A 25,570-nucleotide genomic window follows, 5' to 3' on the forward strand; every position below is an offset into this window, starting at 1 on the left:
ACTCATGCACCAGTGCACTGGCCCAATGCTTCCCGGAATTCATCAATTCCAGTGCCCTGGACCAGCTCATTCTTACCCCCACTAGAAGAAGCAACATCCTTGACCTGGTTATTACTAACATGGGCAACTGTTGCTCTACACCAATAGTAAATTCCTCCCTGGTTAGATCCGACCATAAACTAATCATCATGGAAACCCACATCTCACCCACACCCCTCGCAAAGGTATCCACCATGAAAAACTTCTCCAAAGCTGACTTTGGGCTCCTAAAAACAGAGGTAGATAACTTCATGGCACCCATGCCAATGGAACATAGATGCCTGACTGCTGAATCATACAGCAATGCACTGTATGAACACGTACATAAATGCATGGAACTAGCCATACCCAATAGAACCAATATGCTTTCTTCCAAAAAAATGAAGCCAATCTGGTGGTCCCCTGCCATTAATAAATTCTACAACAGAAGGAAGAAACTGTTGCAGAAAAAGGTGAAGTCCCAAGACTGGAAAAATTCCCTTATTAGCCTCAACAAAAAGTTGAGATCCCTCATCAAAACCTCTAAAGCCAGCTATGAAGGCAGAATTGCAGCAGACACTAAAAACAACCACAAAGCCTTCTATAGTGATATTAAGAACCTCCATGTCAATACCCAAATTTGCTCTGAGTTACTGCACAATGGATCTTTCTATACTGAGCCAACAGATATTGCCAACATACTGGCCGACAGATTCAGTGCCAACTTTACCCCTGTCTCCCTCCCCAAAGGACCAATCTCAATACCGGAAGAGTGCCAGACACCCAGAATTACTGCAGCACAGATTAAAGCTGCATTGTCCAAGGCCTAGAATACAGCTTCCATGGAACCCAACAATATCCCTGGCTGCGTTCTACATGAATTACAAAGTGAACTGGCAGCTTATCTGTGTGCCCTGTTCACTCACAGCCTCACCTCAGGCTTTGTCCCTACCAAATGGCGCACTGCTACAGTCATCCCTCACCATAAAGGAGGAGTGACTACAGACCCCGGAAATTATCGCCCCATTAGCCTGATGAGTCTGATATGTAAGGCTATGGAGCTCATCATCATGGACCTAATTAACAAGGATATAGGGAATCTCCAAACTCCAGATCCTACGAAATTTGGTTTTGTGAAAGGTAGATCATGCCTGCTCAACCTGGTTGACTTCTTTAAGTCAGTCACCAGAGCTGTGGATGAGGGTAAGGCAGTTCACGCAGCCTACCTTGATCTGGCCAAGGCCTTTGACACCATTCCTCATGCAGGAATTATTGATAAACTCACCAAACTAGGCATCAACCCCTATATCGTTAGGTGGGTTGCAAATTGACTCACAGATAGAACCCACAGTGTGAAAGTAGTGGACTCCAAGCCAGACTGCCGGCCAGTCATGAGTAGAGTCCCACAGGGATCAGTCCTGGGTCCTCTCCTGTTTGGCACCTACTTCTCAGAAGTCCAGACCAACATGGAGGGACTCTAGCTGACCAAGTTTGCAGACGACTGCAAGCTGGGAGCCATTATTAACTCCCCAAGTGATGCAGACATCCTACAGAAAGGCCTCACTGAGACCAATGACTGGTGTCGAAACCATGGCCTTATGCTTAATACCAAAAAATGCGTCGTCATCCCCTTTGAGAAAAACTCAGTTTCCACTAATCACCACATCAATGGGAGCCCACTGAACACTGAAGGTGTTATAAGAAATCTGGGGACACAGGCTGACAGCAACCTCTCCTTCGATCACCACATTGCCACTGTGGTCAGAAAGTCCTTCTATGTGGCACATCTCATTACCAAGGGTTTTGCATCCAGGAAGAAAGAGGTCTTTTCTCTCTACTCTTCCCTCATTAGACCAATCATAGAGTATAATGCCCCATTTGGCATGTACCTCACTAGACACCTGCAACAGCTGGAGAGGCAACAAAAGTATCTCATGAAGAGGATCCTAGGCCTTAAAACACATGTCCTACATGGACAAACAAAAAACTTCAGCTATTCTCTGTCTCATATTGTCTACTAAGAGGCGATCTCTGTTTGACTTACAAAGCCATGTCTGACCCAGCTCTCTTAGAAATGCTACATCTAAAGAAATCCCAATCCTTCTGCACCACACGCTCAACCTCATTACCACAATCAACAGAACATGCTGGAGGGACAGGTTCATAACCTAGAGACTGCCCACACTCTAGAATAGACTTCCCATACATGTCAAACAGAGCACCTCACTGGCCCTCTTCAAGAGAAATCTTGATGAGTGGATGGGAAATATAGAAAGTTCGACCCGGGGATCACTCCAGTGGCTCTGCTTGTTAGAGGCACTGGGAACTAATGTTGGTCGTCACAATGCCAGGGCACTTCTGTGGGCTAGGCTTGTAAAGGCTCCAGGGCCATTAGCCTAGTACACACCTATGAACCTATGAATCTAGCTAACATAGTAAATGTTACACATTCCTTGGTGTCCACTGGTATAGGAATTCCACACATCCCAGCAGATCCTGTTTGTGGGTGATATTATATTATCTGTAGGGTATCTTTGCCACTCAGTAACTGTTGGCTAGCTGGTGACAGGTGATACACCTCCAGTGGTGTTCTTGTTCTTGTTCTTGCTGCCTGTTGCCACATCACACTCCTGACTTGGAGATGGAAATTATTTTAACTAAGTGCTGCTGCAAAATAGTGGCTGCTGCCACTCCCAGCATCTCTGCTCATCACAGATTTGTAAATTATTTTTGCTGTTATAGTGACACACAACTTGCTGCATGCCTTTTGAGCATCATGATTATAAATCATGACCCAGTTTCAGAGCATACATTTACATGTCATTATGCACTGATTATACTTCACTACTGTATTTGCATACTGTTATGCAATCACTTACCTGCAGCTATTCCCAAAGCTTTTTCCTCACTGCTTAGCAGAATTTTAGCATGCCTGCATGTGATTATTACTTTCACAACAGTGCACTGAGTACAACAAAATGTATCTATGAATATGAGCCTGTGGATTACTGACTGGTTGGTTTAGCTTCACAAAATAGAGAAACTTAAAAATGATGTTGCAACTGCTGCTGATTTTCACTTTGTTATCATATTATATGCTCATTTGTAAATGATAAGAGGAAACAAAACATTACCTTTTCTGTTTTGGCTAGACCGGAAAAGTAGCTGCTCCTGACTGGGTCTTTCTGCACTGCCTACCTAGAGAACAAGAAGAGGTGGATGATGAGGTCTTTTACTCAGATCATTCCCTAGTTTTTCCAGAGGCTGAAAACAGGAAGTGGACCATTATGGTATGTAATGTAGAATTGTGCATGTTATAAACACAGCAGTATGATTTTCTGGTTTGCCCACCGGCATGGGAAGATTTATTGTATTAGGACTTTCAGTTGAAATGTGAGGTTTGAAGGGATGTTTCTCTTACAGAGGCAGTAAATCACTTGACCGTCTCTATTGGGTATTTACCTCTGATGAAGTAATACTTAAGGGCACAATGTACTTATTTCACATATTACTACTAACGACCAAAACACCACATTTGCTTTCTCAGCTAAGAGGGACTTAGCCCCAAACCCTTCATCAGCTTCCTTACTCTATAATATTTCATCTTTCTTTGAGAGAACTTTCTAAAGTGATTTTGATCCACTTCCTGTGCTCACTCCAGTTTTTGTAATCTGAATACCTGTACCCAATTGAGGCATGTCTCTGTAGCCTAAATTATAGGTTCATATGTTCATAGGTAAGTACTAGACTATCTGCCCAAGGGCATTTATAAGCCTAGCCAGAGTGTGTTGGCTTTCGCCACCCCCTTAGATTAGTTCCCTGTGCCTCTAACCAGCAGAGCCATTAGTTCCCTGCGCCTCTGTCCAGCAGTGCCACTGCAGTGATCCCCGGGGTAAGTTTTCTGTTTCCCATCCACCCGTCAAGGTTTCTCTTGAAGAGTGCTAGTGAGGGACTTTGCCTGATGTATATTGGAATTTTGTTCCAAAGCATGGGGAGTCTCTGGGTCAGGAATCTATCCCTCCAGCATGTCCTATTTATCATTGTGGTAAGGTTTATATCCTTAGAGCATGTGGCTCTCAGGGATTTGTTTTTTTTAGGTGGAGCATATCCATCAATTCTTGGTTGGACATGGCCTTGTATGTCAAGCAGAGATCACCTCTGAGTAAGCGGTATGCAACCAAGTACAGCTGGAGTTTCTTTAGTCGGGCTGCATAGGTCATCTGTTTGAGACCAGTAATCCTCCTGGTGAGGTACATTTGTGGTCTTTCCAGCTGTTGCAGGTATCTTGTAAGGTACATCCCAAATGGGGTGTTGTATTCTATAATGGGTCTAATAAGTGATGAGTAGAGAGGCACAATAACCTCCTTTATTCTGGATGCGAAACCTTTTGAGATTAGGTGGGCCATGTAGAAGGATTTTCTATCCACCTTGGCAATATGATTGTCAAAGGTGAGATTGCTATCTACTTGGATCCCCAGATCCCTTATTACTTCTTCTGTACTTAGGGGACTACCACCTATGTGGTAGTTCGCGGGTACTTTGTTTTTTCCAAAGGGGATGACTATGCACTTTTTGGCATTCAGCTTAAGGCCATGATTTTAACATCAAGTATCCGTCTCAGTGAGACCCTTCTGGAGGGTGTCTGTATCAGCCGGAGAATCAATTATGGCCCCTAGTATGCAGTTGTCTGTGAACTTGGTCAGCTAAAGTCCTCCTGTGCTTGCCTGTACCTCTGAGAAGTATATACCGAACAGGAGGGGTCCTAGGACTGAGCCCTGGGTGACACCACTTGTAACCGGTTTAGAGTCGAACCTAGAGTCTGCAACTCTCACCGTGTGGGTTCTATCCATGAGCCAATTTGCAACCCATCTCGTGATGTAGGGGTTAATGTTCAGGTTGGTGAGTTTGTCTATAATACCAGAATGGGGAATGGTGTCAAAAGCCTTTGCGAGGTCTAGGTAGGCTGTGTGGACCGCCTTACCCTCATCTAATGCCTTGGTAACTGTCTCAAAGAAGTCTACCAGGTTTAGGAGGCATGATCTGCCCTTAACAAAGCCAAACTGGGTGGGGTCCAAAGTTTGGAGGTTCCCAATGTCTCTGTTAATGAGTTCCATGATGATGCGCTCCATAGCCTTGCAGACCAGGCTAGTCAAGCTTATAGGGCGATAGTTCCCGGGGTCCATTGTGGCACCACCTTTGTGGAGAGGGATAACTGTTGCTGTGTACCACTCTGTGGGTATGTAGCCTGTAGAGAGGCTGAGTTTGAACAGTGTGATTAGGTGAGGGGGTTAGTTAATTTTGGAGCTCTTGTAAGACACAGCCTGAGACACCATCCGGTCCCATTGAGGCTGTGTTTTTGACTTTGGATAGGGCTGTTTTAACCTGTGTGTCGGTGATTGCCAGGGCCTTACATTCTTCTGGTATGGTTATGGGCCCTTTAGGGGTTGAGAGGGGTGTGAAGTTTGCACTGAATCTGTCTGCCAAAATATTGGCAATATCAGTCGGTTCAGTGTATTTTGTGCCATTCTGCACCAACTCAGAGCAGATCTGAGAGATTCCACTTAGGTCCTTGACATAGCTAAAGAATGCTTTGTGGTTATCTTTGGAGTCCTTGGCAATTTTTCTTTCGAAGCTAGCCTTCAGTGATTTAATGAGGGATCATAGTTTCTTGCTGATACTGATCAGGGATGTCTTTCCTTCTAGGGATTTTGCTCTTATCTGTACTAGTTTCCTCCTCCTATTGTAGAGCCTGTTTATGGCAGGGGTCCACCAGACTGGTTTCCTTTTCTTGGAGGGGTGAGTCTTGGTTTTACTTGGGATAGCATGATCCATACATTCCTGCAGATGATCATAGAGTGCCTTTGTATAGGTTTCAGCAGCTTGGACAGCATTGTCCATTGGCGTGGAGGCTGTGAACCTTTCCACCTCGGTCTTAAGCAACGTGAAGTTTGCTTTTGAAAAGTTTTTCACAGTGGTTTTCTTGATTGGGGTTGGGGGGTGGAATGTAAATATCCAGAGTGATTAGTCTATGGTCTGATCTAACCAGCAAGGGGTTGATGTCAGGTGTGGAACACTGGTCGCCCATGTTGGTGATAACCAGGTCCAATATGTTGTTCCCTCTGGTGGGGGTGTTGACCAGTTGATCCAGGGCATTCAAGTTTATAAATTCTAGGAAGCATTGGGCAAGGGAGTTAGTACTTGAGTAGTTCTCCCAGTTAATGTTTGGGTAGTTGAAATCACCCAGTATTAGGGTGTTTGGTAGGACCTTCATATTTCCCAGTATCTCCAGAAATGCGGAATGAGGGTCCTGGGTCATGGTGGGTGATCTGTAGCAAGCTACAATTTGGATAGCAGTTTTTCCCGTTGTTAGTTGCACTTGGATGATCTCTGATGGATCATGCTGCTCCACTAACCTGGTGGTGTGAGTATCCTTGATGAATATGGATTCACACCCGCCTTTTGTGTTTCAGTCTGGGTTCTGTGGCCGAAAGGTATGGTATGAGTTATAGCCTGGTAGTGCTGGGGTGCTCCCTGGAGCCTTAAACCAGGTTTCTGTTACTGCACAGACATCAATGTTCTCCATAATGGGGAGTGTTTCGAGTGCATGCATCTTGAGGTTTAGACTTCTGGTGTTGAGTAGCATTACCCTCAGTTTTTGGTTACTTGTGCTATTTACGGTGGTGGGCTTGTCTTTTGAACCTTGCCTAAAAAAGGCACTATGGGGGCAGCAAGAGCCTTTGCCAATATTCGGAAGCCTAAGGGTGACAGGTGCAAGCCATCTCTTGCGAAGCAATGTGGCTTGTCGAGCATGTCATCCCAGGCAGATGCTGGATCCCCGTTGAATGACATCAGAAACTTAGCCAATTGTTGAAGTTGATAATTTTTTCTTTATACTGTGGCATCATTCTTGGTGAGGGCAGGATGCTACTCAGGGTCAGGGTCATACCTGCCTGGGCTACATGATTAGAGGGCTCTTCCATGTCTCTTTTCATGTAGTCCAGGGAGGTATGTCTCAGGTCATTCACACCAACATGTACAATGACAGAGTCATATTTGTACTTGTTCTGGAGTGACCCAAGTGCTTGTGTTATGTGGCGGATCCTGGCGCCCAACAGGCAGCTAACTGTAACCTCTCCTTGTCCAGCCTAGTTAGTGGGACATCAGTGTGCCTGACTACAGAGTCACCTATCACTAGTTTGTTGGGTATGTTATTTTGCCTTAAGGGCTGTAATTGTGTGGCACACTGATTATGTGAAGTATGTGTTTCATGGTCGGTGATGGGTTGTGGAGGTTGCTTGGATGTCTGCTTTGGAGGTCTCTGTTGCTTTTGTAGATTTTTATTTAGAGCCTCCAAGTATGTTTTTGTGTATTTATGTGTGTTATTTGCCTGTGTTGGTTTGTTAGGTCTATGTGAGACTGTTGGTGTGTTGCAAGTATTACCCTTCTCCTCTTGACAGTCAGTTACAGTCTGGGGTTGAGAGAGCTTTGTCTCCAGTCTGGCTGTATAATTGCATCTTTCTGGTGGTAGGAGGAGAGGTTGTCTGTGTACATGAGGCAGTTGTAACATTGCCTCAAAATGCCCAGATTCACCAGTTGGACTGGAGAGTACACCAGAAACTGCCCTTTGGACATGCCTGAATAGGTAGAGTGAGCTGTTTTTCTGATTGACTGGTGGGGACGAATAGAGAGCCTTGTCCTTCTGGACAGTATAAGGGGGGCTAGTGTTAGGGGTATTTAGTGCTTGTTATGAGTTTTAAGCAAGTGCTGGGCTGTAAAATGAATGATTTGAGTGCTAAAGTTGAAGGTTTGTCTAGTTCCAAGGGAAAAACTGAAGAGTAGACTTTGTGGAGTTGGGAATAGTTTAGCTCTAGCTAATCGGCGCTGCTCGGTGCTCAAAACTGCGCAAATGCGGTTTTTATATCAGAAAGATTAAAGAGATAGAAATTAGCCCAAAATGGCCAATAAAACTGGGCAGAAACCACTCCTCCCCCTTTGTATGGTTTATGGGTTATGATTTTTATCACTTCCTTATTTCTTTGCTGCAGCTAGTTTTTTGGATCTAAGTTTCTGTATTTGATACCAAATGGAAAGTATAGACCTAAGCCACCTATACTGACAGTGTGCCCATTTGTATTTCAAATATTGACTGTCACTGCCACTGCTTCTTCTGCCTTAGGCCTTCACACTTTGTCCTTAGTCACTATAGATGTCAGCTGTTTTTGTAGCATCACATAGAACATAATCTTTGTAGTCACAGCCTTGCAGAGACAGAGTTTGGATGTGATGGTATAAAAGCGATGCACTCAAATGAATGTTCTGAAGACTATTATACTGACAGCAAGTACAAGGCAAGCCAGCACAAGGCATAATGGATCAGGAGTTCAGGTTTGATCTTGTACCACTAGAGTCTGGATTCTGTTCTAAGCCATTTGTTTTAGCAAAAGTCCTGTCCTTTCATCTTGATATTAAATCCTGAGTCAAAGTTATATCCGACACTGTCTACCATCATTCACATAAGAGGAAGTGATTTAAGTCTCAGGACTCTGTTTTTCCTTGGCAGGAGTAGGGTCTGACTCTGGTCCTCATGGTTATTTACCCCTCAAACAATGCCTAACTGGTAACAGCTTCATACTCGCCTGTCAAAGTTGAGGATTCCTTGCTATATTTGATACAAAACCCCAGTTTTGTCTCAGTTGGCAGAAGGTCTTGAGAATCTGTCAACATCTTGGTGGAGGGTGATTGTGTGCTTGTGAGTATATTACATCAAGTAGCTAGTAATGTCTACAGACAGAATTCCTTATGGCTGAGGTTGACATTGCCCTCTAAAAGTAGACTTCATATAAAGATAAGCATCTCCAGTCCTGGTTTCAGTGGTTTATGTTTCATTTTTACACCGCCAACTCCATTTCCAGTATACCACTGCTGTCCATTCTGCTGTATCATAATTCTATTTTTTTTTATTTCTTGTACTGAATTTTATCAGTATTAAATGTGAGTGTACAGTCCTTTAAGTGTACCAGTTAACTGACAATTATAAACTTCTTGATTTTGTGGTTTCCTTATGTATTTCAGAACAGCAGACTTAGTTTTCTTATTTTCACTCATCCTTTTGTATGATTCTTATGGAGGAGGAAAATAGTCATTAAAATGTTGGTGTCAGCTGATAGATGGGGAAACAGTAAAGACCTGGCAATTGGCTAAGCAAGCGTTTAAACTTAAGGAGCGAGAACAGCTGGATTATTTTGGGTTAGTCTCTGAGGATGAAGAGATTTTGAGGACTGGCCCTCAGCAAAACACAAAGCTAGCTGAATTAATAGTGGGAACAACAACAGGTAGGGACACAAGGGTGAGGAGACTAAGCAAGAGGTATAGAGCATTGATAGAGGGGTGAGGGGAAATGTTACAATTTTTGGAGTAGTAAAATAACATCAATAATAACATCGGAGGAGTGGCAAGATGCAACATTGGCCTTGAAATATTCCACAAAGTCTACACACTTTAGAATTTTCACCTGGAAATCTTTGGGTAGATATTTTTATATACCATGTAAAATATCCAAAAGATGTTTCCCCAAATCTTGGGGAGCCTTGGAGCTATGAAGAGGATAGGATGGGTACCAGAGAGTATATCTTTTGGGAGTCTAAGGGAATTCAGCCTTTTAAGCACCCTTAAGGCTGAATAACACACCTGATACTCTTGTAATAGGTGACTCTATTGTCAGACACACTTGACGTCCTGCTCACCAGGCTGAATAAAGAGAAGGTCACGGTGAGCTGCCTGTCAGGTGCTAGGATCCGCCACATAATGCAAGCACTCTGGTCACTCCAAAGCAAATACAAATATGACTCAGTCATTGTACATGCTGGTGTGAATGACCTGAGATGTACCTCCCTGGACTACATGAAAAGAGACATAGAGGAGCTCTCTGATCATGTAACCCAGGCTGGTATGACCCTGACCTTGAGCAGCATCTTACCCTCACCTAGAATGATGCCACAGTACAAAGACAAAATGATCGATTTTAACAATTGGCTAAAATTTTGGTGTCATTCAAAGGGGATCCAGTGTCTGTCAGCCTGGGATGACATGTTCGACAAGCCACGTTGCTTCGCTAGGGACGGCTTGCACCTGTCACCACTGGGCTTTCGGATATTGGCAAAGGCTCCTGCCACCCCCATAGTGCCTTTTTTAGGCAAGGCTCAAAAGTCAAACCCACCCCCATAGACAGCACAAGGAACAAGAAACTAAGGGTAATGCTGCTAAATGCCAGAAGTCTTAACCTCAAGATGCACGCACTCGAAGCTCTCCTCAGTATGGAGAACATCGATATCTGTGCAGTGACAGAAACCTGGTTCAAGGCTCCAGAGAGCACCCCAGCACTACCAGGTTATACCTCATATCATGCTTTTCGGCCCCAAAACCCAGACCGAACCACAAAATGAGGGGGAGTTTCCATATTTATCAAGGATATCCACACCTCCAGGTTAGTGGTATTGCACAAAGTATCGGAGACCATCCATGTGCAACTAACAGTGGGCAAGACTGCTTTTCAGTTTATAGCATCCTACAGACTACCCTCTCAAAGTCAGGAATCCCACTCGGCTTTCCTGAAAACATTGGAGAACATGAAGATCTCTCCGAACACCATTATATTGGGTGACTTCAACTACCCAAACATTGACTGGGAACACTACTCAAGCCCCAGCACCTTAGCCCAAAGGTTCCTGGAAATTATAAACTCAAATGCTATGGAACAACTAGTCACCACTCCCACAAGAGGGGACAACATACTAGACCTGATCATTACCAACATGGGAACTCTATGCTCCACACCAGAAGTATATCCCTCATTGGTAAGATCAGACCATAAATTAATTTCACTGGATGTCCACATCCCGACCCCACCCCCAGCCCAGAAAACCACAGTGAAAAACTTCTCAAAAGCGAACTTCTCACTTCTCAAAACCGAAGTGAAATTCTTCAAGGCCCCAGGGCCAGTGGAAACTACATCCCAAACTGCAGAATCCTATATAAACGCATTCTACGGACATCTCCAGGAATGCATGGATCATGCTATCCCAAACAAAACCAAGACCCAATCATCCAAAGGCAGGCGTCCAGTCTGGTGGACCCCTGCCATAAATAAACTGTACAACAGAAGGAGGAAGCTACTACATGATAGAGCAAAATCCCTAATAGGGAAGGCATCTCTGATCAGTACTAGCAAAAAATTACGATCCCTCATAAAATCCTCCAAGGCCAGCTTCAAGAGAAAAATTGCACAGGACACCAAAGACAATCATAAGGCTTTTTTCAGTTATGTTAGGAACCTGGGATGCAACTCCCAGACTTGTTCTGAGTTGATTCTAAACGACAAAAAATACACTGAACCCACAGACATCGCCAATATCTGGCAGACAGGTTAAGTGCAAACTTCTCCACCCCAAAAGAGCAAGTATCTATCCCGGCAGAGGGCTGCCTCCCAAACATCTCTGATGCTCAGGTGAAGGCTGCCCTCTCCAAAGCAAAAAACACTGCTTCCATGGGACCAGATGGTGTCCCAGGTTGCGTCCTACATGAACTCCAAGAGGAACTAATCCCTCAAATAAAACAGCTATACAATCTCAGCCTCACTACAGGATATGTGCCCACAGAATGGCGTACAGCAACAGTGGTCCCACTCCACAAAGGTGGAGCCTCTACGGACCCTGGAAACTATCGCCCCATAAGCCTGACTAGCTTAGTCTGCAAGGCTATGGAGAGGATCATCATGGAGTTCATAAACAAAGATATTGGGGACCTACAAACACTAGATCCTACCCAGTTCCGCTTTGTCAAGGGCAGATCCTGCCTTTTGAACCTGTTTGACTTCTTCAAAACAGTCACCAAAGCCATAGATGAAGGGAAGGTAGTCCACACAGCCTATCTGAACCTTGCAAAGGCATTTGACACAATACCCCACTCGGGCATCATAGATAAGCTATCCAGCTTAAATATAAACCCCTATGTCACAAGGTGGGTCGCAAACTGGCTCAAAGACAGAACCCACAGAGTGAGAGTTGCTGGAGCCATGTCAGACTCGAAACCGGTCACAAGTGGTGTCCCACAGGGTTCTGTCCTGGGACCACTCTTGTTCGGTATATACTTTTCCGTGGTACAGGCAAACGTGGGAGGACTATGGCTCACCAAGTTCGCAAACGACTGCAAACTGGGTGCCATAATCAACTTTCCAGCTGACACAAACATCCTTCAAAAAGGTCTCACAGAGACAGATAACTGGTGCCAGCACCATGGTTTAAAGCTAAATGCCAAAAAATGTATAGTCATACCCTTTGGCAAAAACAATGTGCCCACAAATTACCACATAGGTGGAAACCCATTAAGTACAGAGAAAGTTATTAGGGACCTGGGACCCAAGTTAATAGCAGTCTCTCCTTTGAAAACCACATTGCCAAAGTGGTTAGAAAGACCTTCTACATAGTCCACCTCATCACGAAGGTTTTCACATCTAGATCAAGAGAGGTAATCGTGCCCCTTTATTCATCCCTCATCAGGCCCATCATAGAATACAATGCCCCTTTTGGGATGTACCTTACCCGACACCTGCAGCAATTAGAAAGACCCCAAAAGTATCTCACCAGGAGGATCAGGGGTCTCAAACAGATGCCATATGCTAATAGGTTAAAAAAAACTCCAGCTCTACTCAGTTGCATACCGCCTACTTCGAGGCGATCTATGCCTGACATACAAAGCTATGTCAAATCCAGAATTAATGGACATGCTCCACCTCAGTAAACCTAAATCCCTTAGAGCCACATGCTCGAGGGACTTGAACCTCAGCACAGAAATAAATAGAACTTGCTGGAGGGACAGGTTCATAACCCAGAGGCTCCCTTTGCTCTGGACTAGAATTCCAGTTCATGTGAGGCAGAGCACCTCACTGAATCTCCTCAAGAAGAATCTCAATAGGTGGATGGGGGATCGTAGGTTTGTCCCAGGGATTACTCCCGTGTCACTATTAGACAGAGGCACAGTAAACTAAACCTTAAAAAGGGCACAGTATACTCAAATCAAGGGGTGGCGTAAGCCATACAGAATCGGGCTAGGCTTATAATTGCCCCAGGGCAGATAGCCTAGTATGAACCTATGAACCTATGAACCTAAGAGTTGAGGGAATTGGTTTGACATGATCAGTAAGGGAAGTATCTGTACTAAAAGGATGTTCCTACTAAATTGGCCTGAGAAGTATAAGTCTTGGCAAGTGTCCACCTTGCCCACATTAATGATGATTGTAGTAAAAAAGGCTATTACTAAGCTGTGGAAAACAAGGAAGACCACCAAATTATTTGTAGTAAAACAGATGATGAATGAAGTAAGAGACATACATCTTAGTGATGACTCTGAGAAAAGTAATGGATTACTTTTGGACATAAAGATGGTGTCATTAGGGTAAGGAATTGCCCAGTAAATGTAAATTGTTAGTAGTTGGTAAAGTTGTTATAAACATCATGCAGACATCAATACACAAGGGAATATATAAGACTGAATTACAGGCATTGTTGTCAACAATGGTGAAGTTAACAAACCTTGTGATACCTATAATAGCAACTGATGGTTAATGTCTGTCAACAATGAATGTTTAGTTCGATGATATATTTCATGTGTATAAAAGTAAGAGAACATTGGAATATGAAAATAGTTCATTGTAAACTGGAAGTGCACATTGCATGTGGAATTCACACAGAATATGACAGAATATCTGAACTATACAATAAGTAAGCAGTGATGCTACCAAAAATGTGACATCCTTTGTGTGATTCTTGTTAGATTTTTATCAAGCAAACTCCCTTTCTGTTCCTGATTTCTTTATATCCCCGGGCCTCCACTAAAAATGGACCTACGTCCAGTTGGATACTCCTGGTCAACCAATTTAAATAAATAAATAAATAAAATATTTTATAAATATCCTTCTTGCAATGTTCAGTTGAAGTCCTTCCTTCTCCCCTTCCATTTCTTTGCATTATGGCTTTTGACCTTCCTGGACATTTTTAGAATGTATGGTTTTATACTCTGTTTTATTCTGGCCTGGTTTATACTTCAGTCCAGCAATCATAGCTCTCACTTTTTCACTTGGTTAGTCTAACAGATTTGGTTCATTCCCTCTTCAACCATATGTAGCCCCAGAACATGTGAACCAGCCCCAACTCTTTTTCACTGAGAGAGTACTCCATACCATCTGTTTCATATTCTCATTTGTTTTTTGAAACACCTTTATTAAACTGTAATGTTTTCAAAAATGGCATAGGTACACATACAAACCATAGTAAATATTTTTCATTTTTTAATGCATTATACATATGTTTTCTATATGTTGTTGCAAGGTTGCATTGGATTAATCATCAAAACAGAACTGGGTGCACTTTCGTGTTATTACTTCACCTATTGTAGAGACAGTGGTATAACCTCCTCCTTCCACCTGGGTGACAGTGGTATCACCTCATCCTTCACCCTGGGTGGCAGTGGTTGATTGGTAATAGGACATATTATTTTTTAGACTGAAATGGTTGAATAATTAAGAAAGATTATTTAAAAAAATTTAATCTGGAAATAGTGAAAATTAAATTATTTATTTGTCTTGCTTCACAGTAATATGACAATAAATTTAAATTTGAAAAAGTTGCAAGTAAGTTGCTTGATGATACAAATGATGCAAGTTATAACAATGGCATCTTGGTACATATATTTGTGAGGATAATCGCAAAAGCTGGTTGTAATAAGGGAAGACAGAGCGAGTTAGATGATTAGGTTTATAGAAAGACAAATGAGATTTCAGTAAGGTTGGTGAGAAATGAATAGAAACTGAAACTCAAGAAGAATAAATTATCTGAAAGAATGGAATATGTTACACTGAATGCATATGAGTAGAAAAATGAAAGTACATTAAAAATGAGAAACTATGATATGTAATACTGAGTGTCATTTGTGTTTAGTGTGTTTTATTGACCATACGATGGCAGTAGTAAAGAAAAGGCTGTTTGTTGAGGGTGCACTTCTAATTAGGATGCTGGTGAGAGGTGAAGTAGAAAGTAGATGTGATTGATTGAGCAGGGGCAAAGATAATCTGGGAGAGGGCAAGTGTATAAACAATATGGAATGAGTAAAAAAGAATGAGGGTTTTATATGGATGAAGTTATGGAACAGAAGAACAATAAAAGTAATGGAATGACTATTGATGATTAATATCATGGCACTATACACTGTTATAAAGTATGGGATGATTTAAGAGATGGATTAATAGTGGACACATGATCTGAGTATGCTTTAGGATGGAAATGATGTATTAAAAAAAAAGGAAGGGCAGCTGGGGGATGTGGGAGAATGGATCATAGCCTTTATTGCCCCTTGACAGTTAGCTGAGATTTTGAAGATGAGGACAGTAGGATGTATATACACAAAACCTGATCCGTGCTGCAAGGAAGACAGCTTACATTTTCATTTCATCTTGCTGTCGCCACAGGGAAAAATGGTCCATAAGGATCTTGCCTTGGAAAAAGAATGGACTGATTAAGTAACTGGTAGAGATTGAGATATGAGGGATTAAAAAAATAACCTTGAAAATTGTCAGAGATACATATATTTCAAGGAATGGGTGCACTCTTTCCTATACCCTACTTTGCACATTGTACCTTTTTGTCCCACTGTATACTTATTTTCTTCAAGTTGTGTTTGTTTTAACAGCGTTTAGTGTCTTGAACAAGATGGAGTCCCACAAATGGGTTGATGAGCATAGTCTGCCATTTATGCAGTGCCCGAGCTAACCCCTCCCCTGTCTACTGGTCTTTATCATCTTGTTTGTGGCCCTTATATGTTCTTTCTCTTATCCTGCTGTATCTCTTATAAGCCACTTTGAGTCCCAGTTTCTGCTCACTACTTGCACAGTCAGTGCACCATCTGCTCCCACATAAAGCTTCCTCATAATAGGTTTCCCTGTTTGTACATAAACATACTGCATTTCTTGTTTTCTCTTGACTTGAATGCCCACCTGTTCCCTCGCTGCGTGTCTCTTTTCTCCTATGTTAGGTGTCCTTATAATCCTGAGCTCACCTTCCTTCTTCTTGGCTCATGCCTTTTTGGCTTCTGCTCCTGTTGACAACACTTTGGGCCGGCTGGACTGGCTGTATCTTCTGCTGCTGCTGCCATCCTTTATGCATTCTCTACTTGTGCTTCTATCTGTATCATGTCCTGCCTGTTGCTGAAATGATCCTCCACCCCTGTGGTCCCTTGCAGTTTGCACTTAGCCCCTACTGGATTCCTTTATTATTCTTGCCAGTTGCTGCCTACACCTTCCACTTGCCCTTTAGATATGTGTGAGCCCGTCTCTACAGCCTGGCACTGTTTGTTGTTACACTGGCACTCTTCTCTTTGTTTACTGTCCATGAAAGCAGTTTAACTTTTGGATCCTGACATATCATTTGCTTTGATGCCCAAGTCCAAATACTTGCATTTCAGCAAGGTCAGTTCTGTTTCATCTTTTCTTGTCTTTGGCCCTAACTGGATACAGCTCTCTTACACATCAGGCTTGTATATTTGTGCTTAGGTCTGTATCCCACTGTTATTTTACAGCACAAGAACATTGGAGATATTTTACATAATGCTGGTGACTGCATGTAGCTTTCTCATCTCTGCAACTGTTAAACTCCTTTGTCATATACAGTAGAGCAGCAGAGTATCAGCTGTGACTTTTATCAGATTGTCTTGTGACATCCTGATCCTTCCATAATTGTCCTAAATATCCACTCCTTAGTTTTAAAGCTACACATCTTGCATAGCATATCTGGGGATCTGCCATTTATAGCGAGGCTGGGACTTTGACATCCTCCCTATAGTAGATAATGAATTATGTCTTCCTTATTTGCCAGTTTACCATCAGAGGACCTTTCCTTTAATAGACCTTTAGGATGATGAGATATGATTTAGACTACCTGACTATACATGACATTTTCTTAAAATTTGAATGAATACTGGGGTGAGGGGGATGTTATGACAAGTATACAATTCATCAAAATATAAAAACATCAGAAGCAAGCTGATGGATATTTGCATTTTGATAAACCATCTTACTGATAACCCAAAACAGGGAACATACGATTGTAAAGGGAAGCAAGCAGTGTCCTGTTGCAATCCATGACCCAAAACCCTGTCACTACAGTCAGACTAAATTTGTATGAATAGTGGTGGTATTACAAAAAGAGGTTTTGTAAGGTAAGGTGTAGGGTGTAGTGTTAGGTTTATGAAGCATTAGTAACTAACGAGTACTAACCCCAACCCTAATCCTGCCCCTAACCCTACACATTACCTTACAAAAATCCTTTCTGTAACACTACCACTGCAAAAGAGACTTGAAGGTATAGCATACGCAGAAACACATGTGGAACACTAAAATCGTCCCCTTAACTAGACCTTACTCTAATCCTAACACATCCCTCAATGCCAAAACCTTTGATAAAGCTGAAACTTTTGACATCAGAATCACACCCTTACCTTCCAAATTCTAACTTTCTGCTTTCTACATTAGAAACATTAGAAAAGAAGTTAACAATTAAACAGCCACGTACAGGAGTCTGTTGACCAAATGACTAATCAACAGTGTATGCGACCCCCCCCCCGTGACATAGTTTACTCCTCACTTACAGCCTTTGATAAAGAATACCATTTACACTGCCTGAAGTGCCCTTATTTGTATTTTATGCTGCATTAGAGAAAATCCTAAAGCTGATTTCTTTGTCAGCAAGTCCAGAAGGCACTTATTTCTAAAATCAGTTATTTACTTGTCTCAGGTGACTCACTTCCAGGCATTGAAAAACTTTTTTGTCTTTTCTCCCAGACTTCCCAAATTATATGGAGATGAATAAGTTTCAATCACTGTATCTAAAGTTTTTTTTTTTTTTTTTTACAAAGTCAGATGTTCTTTTTGACAGGATCAGCATGGCCACCATATAGAGATATTCATGTACACTGGCTCAAACTGTCCTGTTTTCATAAGAAGCTATTACATGACTCTGTGTGGCCTTCTAAAGGCAAGATTCTTCATGGCCCTGACTCCAGATATATAGTTGAAAGCATGTTGGTACAAAAATATTCCAGACTTCTTATTAATTTTACAGATAGAGACTTCACATAACCTGAAAGTGACAGTGAATCACTAAGATATCACCATCACCCATTCTATCCATGGCTTCATCTGAGAATACAGCCCTGGCCCACCAGCCCATTCACTAGTCCAGTGTACTCAAGATCTGGGACTCATAATATGAAAGAAATGGAGATGGGAGAGCAAAATCTGGCAAAAAGTTAGATGAACCCATTCTTTGGAAAGTCCTTATATCAGTACCAATGTACACTGTGATTTAGAGCCAGATATAAAAGTATTCTTGCCTGCAAGTCTGCCAGTTCAACTCTTTTTTTTTTTTTGCTACTTACATTATTTGAGTCACAGTCTTTGTCACCACTGGCGAAGTTCTCTGTATTTGCATGCCTAGTAAAAACAAAGTGTGTGCATAGCTTTAAAATAGGACACTACCACTGCCTTTATTGTGTTAGGGTGGGGCACAACTTTAAGAAGTGCCACAGGAGTCAGCAGTCGTTCAGTCTTGATAATCTTGTATGCAGAAATTAGCCTTTATCGTACCTTGATTAAAAAAAAAAAACACTATGGAAACCATTTAGAGCTTCTCATAAGGAGACTGTAGGAAGATCCACTATGCAATCTCTGGTACTGGCCATAATATGGCCCCAGGGAGAGAGACACTCAGGTTAGGGTGTAGCTGTCTTAGAGGTAAGAGATGTTGCCCCTTTTTCAGATAACCAAGAACTCCTCTCTGAGTTTGCCCTGAGCTAGTGAAGGCTCATGTGCTTGTGTGTCCTGCATTTTCATGGAACTTGAGGAGAAACTGAGGAGGCACGCTTTCATCAGTGTCTTCCTGGGGACCTGGATCTGCCCAATTCCCAATCATGGATCAGTAGAACTCAGGGCAGAAGACTTCTGTCCTCCACCCTCCCCCATGACCACCTTGGCTGGCTGGTCCTGGTAGAAGAGGGTCTATAGCATCATCTGGGGCCAGGACTCTGCAACTCAAAACTTATTATTCTTGAAAATGTGTTATGTCTGATGAGAGCTTGATTCTGGTGCAGGATTGCCCCTTAAGGATTATGAGCTGATGCCAGCCTTGGCCTCAATGGAGGCGTCTCTCTCTCTCCTCTTTACTGTCTTTGAGTAGTGTTTGATCACATGCTAGTTCTGTTAATGTAATGCCAGCTACACATCAGTCACATATTCGCAGTAGCATGGGTTACTATAAGGAGTCAGTGGATCAAGGATCCAATTTCTCAGTGATAGACAAGGGTAGTGTGTTCACCTCTCCCTCCACTTCTCCATCAGATGATCCAGAGTTTTAAGTGGTTCAGTTGTTCTCATGAAGCAGCTTGAACTAATCTTTGGCAGATGTTCTCTGTAAGCCCCACCTGAATGGGTACACCTCCTCTTACTCTTGCCTGGTCTTCTCTGGCCCCATAGGTCCTAGACAGTGTAATTGCCTCACTGTTACCTGAAAAGGAGACTAAAGCTCTTTTCAGGTATGTGTACTGCTGTGATACATTGGGGCTTAGGGCCTTCTGCTAGTCACTGGACTTGAATAAGTTCCAATTTGTCTGCTGAAAAAGCTCTGGCAAATCTTAAGAACCTCCCTTGAGTCTAGCAGTGTCAGAGGCACAACAGGTAGCACATTCACCTTTGGTGTAGAAGGCTGTGGATTCTATTCCTACAGCAGGTGTATAAATTGGTGACACTGTAGTGAAGCACAAGGGGGGGTGTTGCACTCCTTTGGATGAGACATTAAACTGAGTCACCATCTGTTTGAGTTGAGGGTAGCTCTGGTGGATGTAAAAGATCCCATGGCACCTATCAAAAAGAGTACAAGTTCCCTGATGCCCTGGTCAAATGTCCTGTAGTAAAGTAAATACTACATTGGGGCTCTTCTGAAAAGAGGCTACTAGCCTAGTGATACTAACCTGGTTAACAAAGGATAAATAAATAAATTAATAGTCTTATTAAGAGTTTAGTAGTTTGTGTCTACAGTTTCCAGAGTGGGCATCCACACTGCCTGCTCTAACTTTGTGCAGATTCTGTCCTTTCCTAGAAAGAACTCCTCTTATGCACCAGTCCACCTCATCAAAAGCTCTTGGGGAAGGCAAAAATCCTGCTGCTCAGAGATGTTGCCCTTTTTCAGATCAGACACAGGGGTTTTGTGTCTTTGTGATCCTTACAAAGATAGATGATTTATGTCCCATGGTAGATCACAGCAGCTTCAACCCTACATCTAATACTTTCAGTTTCTGTTGGTCAGAAAGTAAGGGCTCATTTCCTTGCTTCTGTAGGTTGCTGAATGATGTTACAGTACATGATGGATGCTTTTTGTCACATCACTGTTTGAGGGCCACATGAGAAATTCCGCCAGTTTGCTCTACATTGGCATTATGTCCCGTAGAAACTGTTGCCATTTGGCCATTATTCAGCAACTGGAGTCTTTACTGATGTATTGGTCATGGTGATCATCATTGCAAGAGTAGAAGCTATGTTTTCCTGTAATTGAAAGGATTGCTGTTTGTAGGCCTATAAAAATACTACCTAAAAACATCCCTGCAGTGGGTGCTTCCTAAGCTGCCTTCATTGGGAGTCGCCATTAACTGATGCAAGTTCTATCTGACTCTTGGTCAGAAGACTACCTTTGTAGTTGAGGTGAGCACACTTCTTTGTATTGTCTTGGTGTTACTGACTGGGTGATGGAGCAATGCAGAGCCCACCTCTGTTGCATCACATGGGTATGATGGCTCTCGTAATCTTTGTGGTGCTGTTTGCACACTTGAGAGTGACAGTGTTGCATTGTGCTGTGTGATATCATGGACTCCAGAGTCTTTATGTATTTATGGATGTAGCTGATGTTATTTATCTTCTTCATTCCTCCTCACAATAGGGTCTCAGATCTGACCCTCAGATCTGGCTCAGCCACATTCTCCAGACCTGGATGCAACTCTTGAGCTCCTCCATCTTACCCCTAATGCACTACATCCACCCAAGCACCCCAGATCTCATTTACCACTTCAGCATCCAGACGCAGATCTCTGTGCTCTCAAGCTGTGGTTGTTTTCACTGCGTTTTCAGGCTGGTGATTATTACAATTATTTTGTTCTGTACGTGATCCTCCCTCATCCTCGTGTATTCCCTTCTTTTAGTGTGTGTGTGTGTGTGTGTGTGTGTGTGTGTGTGTGTGTGTGTGTGTGTGTATGTGTGAGCATTTTTTCTTTCTCTTCTTCTCTTTAAAAAACATTAGATAGTTAAAATTTTTATAGTTTAAAGTTAAAGTTACAGTTTAGTTTAAGATTAAAAATGTCTGTTATCTTTTAGCTTCTTCTTCTTAGAGAGTCCGTTGTTTTTTGATGGGATTTGGTGTGGTTGTATCATGTCTGACAAACTCTCACCTAGGTTCAAATGTTGCACTTCTTGTGGGCATAAAATCACCAATCAGGATGCCCGTTAGGACCACGTGTATTGTCTAGGTGCGGATCACCTAAAAGCAGAGTTTGTAATTTGTGCTTCTTTCAATCTATGGGCTCTTGCAGACAGGCATAATAATTTGATCTTAAGGGGTCTTCTTCCATCTTCGGCTCCTGAGGCTCAGACCCCTTCCTTGGCTTCAACTTCTTCCTCTGCTAAAGAAACAAAAAGGAGGTCTCTCCCTGCTTTCCCGAGAGATCATCTGGAATTGAAGGCCAAGTCTACGAAAACTTTGTATCTGACTGCCTCAGATGTGAAGAAAGTGTCTACCCCATTGGATCCACCAGCATCCTCAGATCCAGGGGAAATCATACCTTTGCAACCTTCTCCATCATCAGCTCTGGTGTCAGATCCATTGGCTCAGGATCCAATAGCTTGCAGCAAGTCTCCAACCTACTCATTCAAGTCCAAGGCCTCCTGACCTTCCTCAGTGGCTTCTTCCAAATCCTCTAGAATCTGGTCTAAGGCAGACAGGACAGGATGATGGCGAGATTCCTCAAGGCCCAGATCCAGATGGGGGTAGTCCCGGCTCTGTCCCCTATCAAATCCGTGAGCTACCTGGGCCATACCATCAGGACTCCTTCTCCAATCAAGCCTTTAGCTTCGGAGTTGCATATTTCAGGTTTCCAGTGTGTGTTGGGTTTGATCCAGGGAAAGCATCCTTCCTTAATTCTGATGATACCTTTGATCATCCCTGTTCCTATTCCCTTGGAGCAGAGTGGATCTTAGAGTCAAGGTGTCAGTGCTGGATCTGGGGGAGTGGGATCAGCCCTGTCTTTGTCAAAGCCATCTCTTCCCTTAGGTGCCTTGGCTCTTGACAGTTTGGGTCTGATCCCTTCTGGAGGCCACGGATCTGTGAGTTCTAGCTGCTTTCCCCCTGTGGCTTTGGCTCCAGGGCAGATGGAGAGGATCTCTCCTGGTCTGTCAGCTTTTCAGGTAGTGGAGATGGTTTTCTCCCGAGTTGGAGATCTGTTACCACATGTTCCACAATCCACCCCTGTATCCCACTCGGGTCTGGGCACTAATCCCATTCGTTCTGTCCTAATTCAACCTATCCTGAGTGGCCTCCCGGATCTCCCTGCCCAGGAGGGATCTCATTCTTCAAATATTTACCCAGAGTACCCCACTGAGGAAGTCCTCTGGAGGAAGATATGCAAAAGGAGGCACATTGACTCCCCATTGGAGTCATTAACCGAAGATACTGACTTTGATAAGGAGAAGGACCCCCCCTGATCCCCACCTAAGGACTTCTCCTTTGGAGACATTCTGCAAATCTTGAAGCAGAAAGATGGGTGGTCAGCCCAACCTCTTTCTTCTGAGGAGTCATTGCTCTTGGAGGTGTTTGGGGTGGGCCCATCTGCATTCTGGGTGACCCCCTGGAAGACGATCTCATTGATTTGGTTTCCCGCCAGGCATGGAAGGAACCAGACACCATCAAGCCCATTCCCAAGCACCTGATAGGTTCCTGGTTCCACCAGCAGACAGAAACCATTGGAGTAAGGGTCCCATAGTTGATGCCATCATGGCGGAGGCAGCCACTAAACTAGAACTGGCAGAAGAGACTGCCAATATCCATCTACCTAACAAGGAGTCTAGAGCATTTGACAGGACTGGAAAGCATGTTTACACCTCAGCCACCTGTGTGCTGAGGTTATTAAATTACCTAGCTCACCTTACTTAGCTGCAGAGAAATCTGATCAAGGAGCTTTCAGTTTCTCTCTCTGTGTCCATGCATGTGGAAGAATTCAAGAATTTTTCTCCCAAGCTGGCCACTGTATCATCTTTCACCAATTCCTCAATTAGGTTAATTTTCCATGCAATGGAAGGAACCTCACGAGCTGCCAGTTCAGGACTATCCCTAAGGAGGTATGCCTGGATGAGGTTATGTGATTTTGTGGAGCCCTTTAAGGCATCTTTTGTGAATGTCCCATACAATGACTCTTCAGTGTTTGAGCTGTCATTCACAAAAGATGCCTTAAATGTTCTGTCCTCAGAGGTCTTTCTCCAGGAACCAATGCGGATGCATGAAATTGTGGTTTTGTAAGTCCCAAGGCCCTTTCCAGGATCTGTGCAGGGAACCCTCCTCTAGAGGAAGAGGTGGAGGGTTTAATGCTAAGCACCTACCTAGAGGCAGAGAGGGTCTGCAAAACCAGGGTTTCAGAGACACCTTTTCCAACAAGCCCTAGCAATGCTCCTGAAGCACTGCCGAACTGTCCATCTATTGAAGCAGTCGGGGGTCGACTCGCTTTGCACTCAAAAACCTGGACCTATTTGACTCAAAATCCCTGGGTGCTAAGCATAATATCCAGAGGCTATACAGTTCCTTTTTCTTCTCCCTCCAAACATCAACAAGAAACTCCCTGATATGCCACCCAATCAGAGGGAGCAGGCAGCACAGGAGATAATATAACTGTTGCAAAAAAGAGTAATCCAAGAGGTCCCAACCGGACAAAGAGGATTCAAAACCTACTCCCGCTTCTTTTTGGTGCCAAAAAAGACAGAGCACCTAAGACCCATTCTGGATCTAAACAAGTTGAATTGTTGCGTAAAGAAGGTGAGGTTCCAAATGGTTATGGTTCAGTCCATTTTGCCATTGTTCTGCAAGGACAATTGGATGTGCTCAATAGATCTCAAGGATGCATACTATCACATCAAAATAGACAGGTGCTCCAGGAGATACCTGTGCATTTGGCTGACAGTTAGTCATTTTCAGTTCAGGGCACTGCCCTTTGGGCTCACAACAGCCCCCTAGGTGTTCACCAAATGCATGGTGGTCATAACAGCTCACATGAGACTCAAAGGATTCCAGATGTTTCCATACTTAGACGATTGGCTCCTTACCACCCCACGAAGCATCAGTTTATCCAAGCCAGAGATTACTTAATCCAACTTTCACACTTCCTGGGCATCACTATAAATCTAAACAAATCCAATGTGACTCCTGTGCATAATCTAGAATTCATAGGAACACAGATGAACATGGAGGATCAAATAGCTTCCCTTCCCTTGCACCGCATAACAACACTGAGGAATCAAGTCCAGGATTTGTTATCCCATGAGTCCCCCCCTTCACAGCTAGTCTTCTAAGTCTTAGGATCCATGTCAGCAGCAATTTTGTTAGTTCCTCTAGCAAGGTTCTTCATGCGGATTCTTCAATGAACACTGGCAGTGCAATGGTCATTCTCTATCAGCCACTATCCATTCCAATCAGCTTGACTCCAATTTGCAAATGACACATCAGCTGGTGGATTCAGTTGGACAACTTCATTCTAGGCAGACCTTTTTAACCCGCCCCTCCAATAGCCACAGTGACCACAGACATCTCCCACTTTGGGTGGGGGGCATTACAATGGAAAGATGAGACCAGGTTGCATATCAATGTTCTAGAGATGAGAGCAGTTCTCCTTAATGCTGCAAGCCTTTCAGGATGCTCTCCCCTTGGGGATTATTGCAGTTCACACCAAAAATATGTCTGCAGTCTGATACATCAACAAGCAAGGAGGAACCTGTTCATACACCTTGTGCAGGGAGGCTATAAAGGTGTGGGAATGGGTGATCCCTTCAGACCACCTTCTAGTTGCAATGCTCATTCCAGGGAAAGCCAACAACTTGGCAGGCAAACTCAACAGATCAATCCTGATTCTGCATGAGTGGTCTTTGAATCAGTCGGTGGCGAACATGATCTTCAGTCGCTGGGGTCAACCTTCCTGTGACCTTTTTGTCTCTCCCCTCAACAACAAATGTAGCAAGTTCTTCGCTCTCATCCCTTCTCCAGGGAGAATTTCTGAGGGACGCACTGGTCCACAATTGGCCTCCAGGTCTCCTGTATGTTTATCCCACCTCTCCCACTATTTCCGAAGTTTCTTCAGAAGACAAGCAGGCTGAAGAGCTCAGTCATCCTCATTGCCCCCTTCTGGCCTAGTCAGGTTTGGCTCCCCTTCC

At 43.4% G+C, this 25,570-nt stretch overlaps 1 protein-coding gene across 1 annotated transcript in view; it reads left to right on the forward strand.

The window, feature by feature from the left end:
• The window catches only part of LOC122802617 (ornithine transcarbamylase, mitochondrial-like), a 479,979-nt gene that overhangs the window by 442,310 nt on the left and 12,099 nt on the right, over window positions 1-25,570 (forward strand). Inside the window, exon 9 of the mRNA XM_044072308.1 lies at window positions 3,171-3,308. Within this exon, the coding sequence (XP_043928243.1) occupies window positions 3,171-3,308 (138 nt within the window). The remainder of the gene's footprint in view (window positions 1-3,170; window positions 3,309-25,570) is intronic.

Source organism: Protopterus annectens, chromosome 5.part0, assembly GCF_019279795.1.
Source record: "Protopterus annectens isolate FY-2018-M chromosome 5.part0, PAN1.0, whole genome shotgun sequence".
In the NCBI taxonomy this organism is placed as follows: Eukaryota; Metazoa; Chordata; order Ceratodontiformes; family Protopteridae; genus Protopterus; species Protopterus annectens.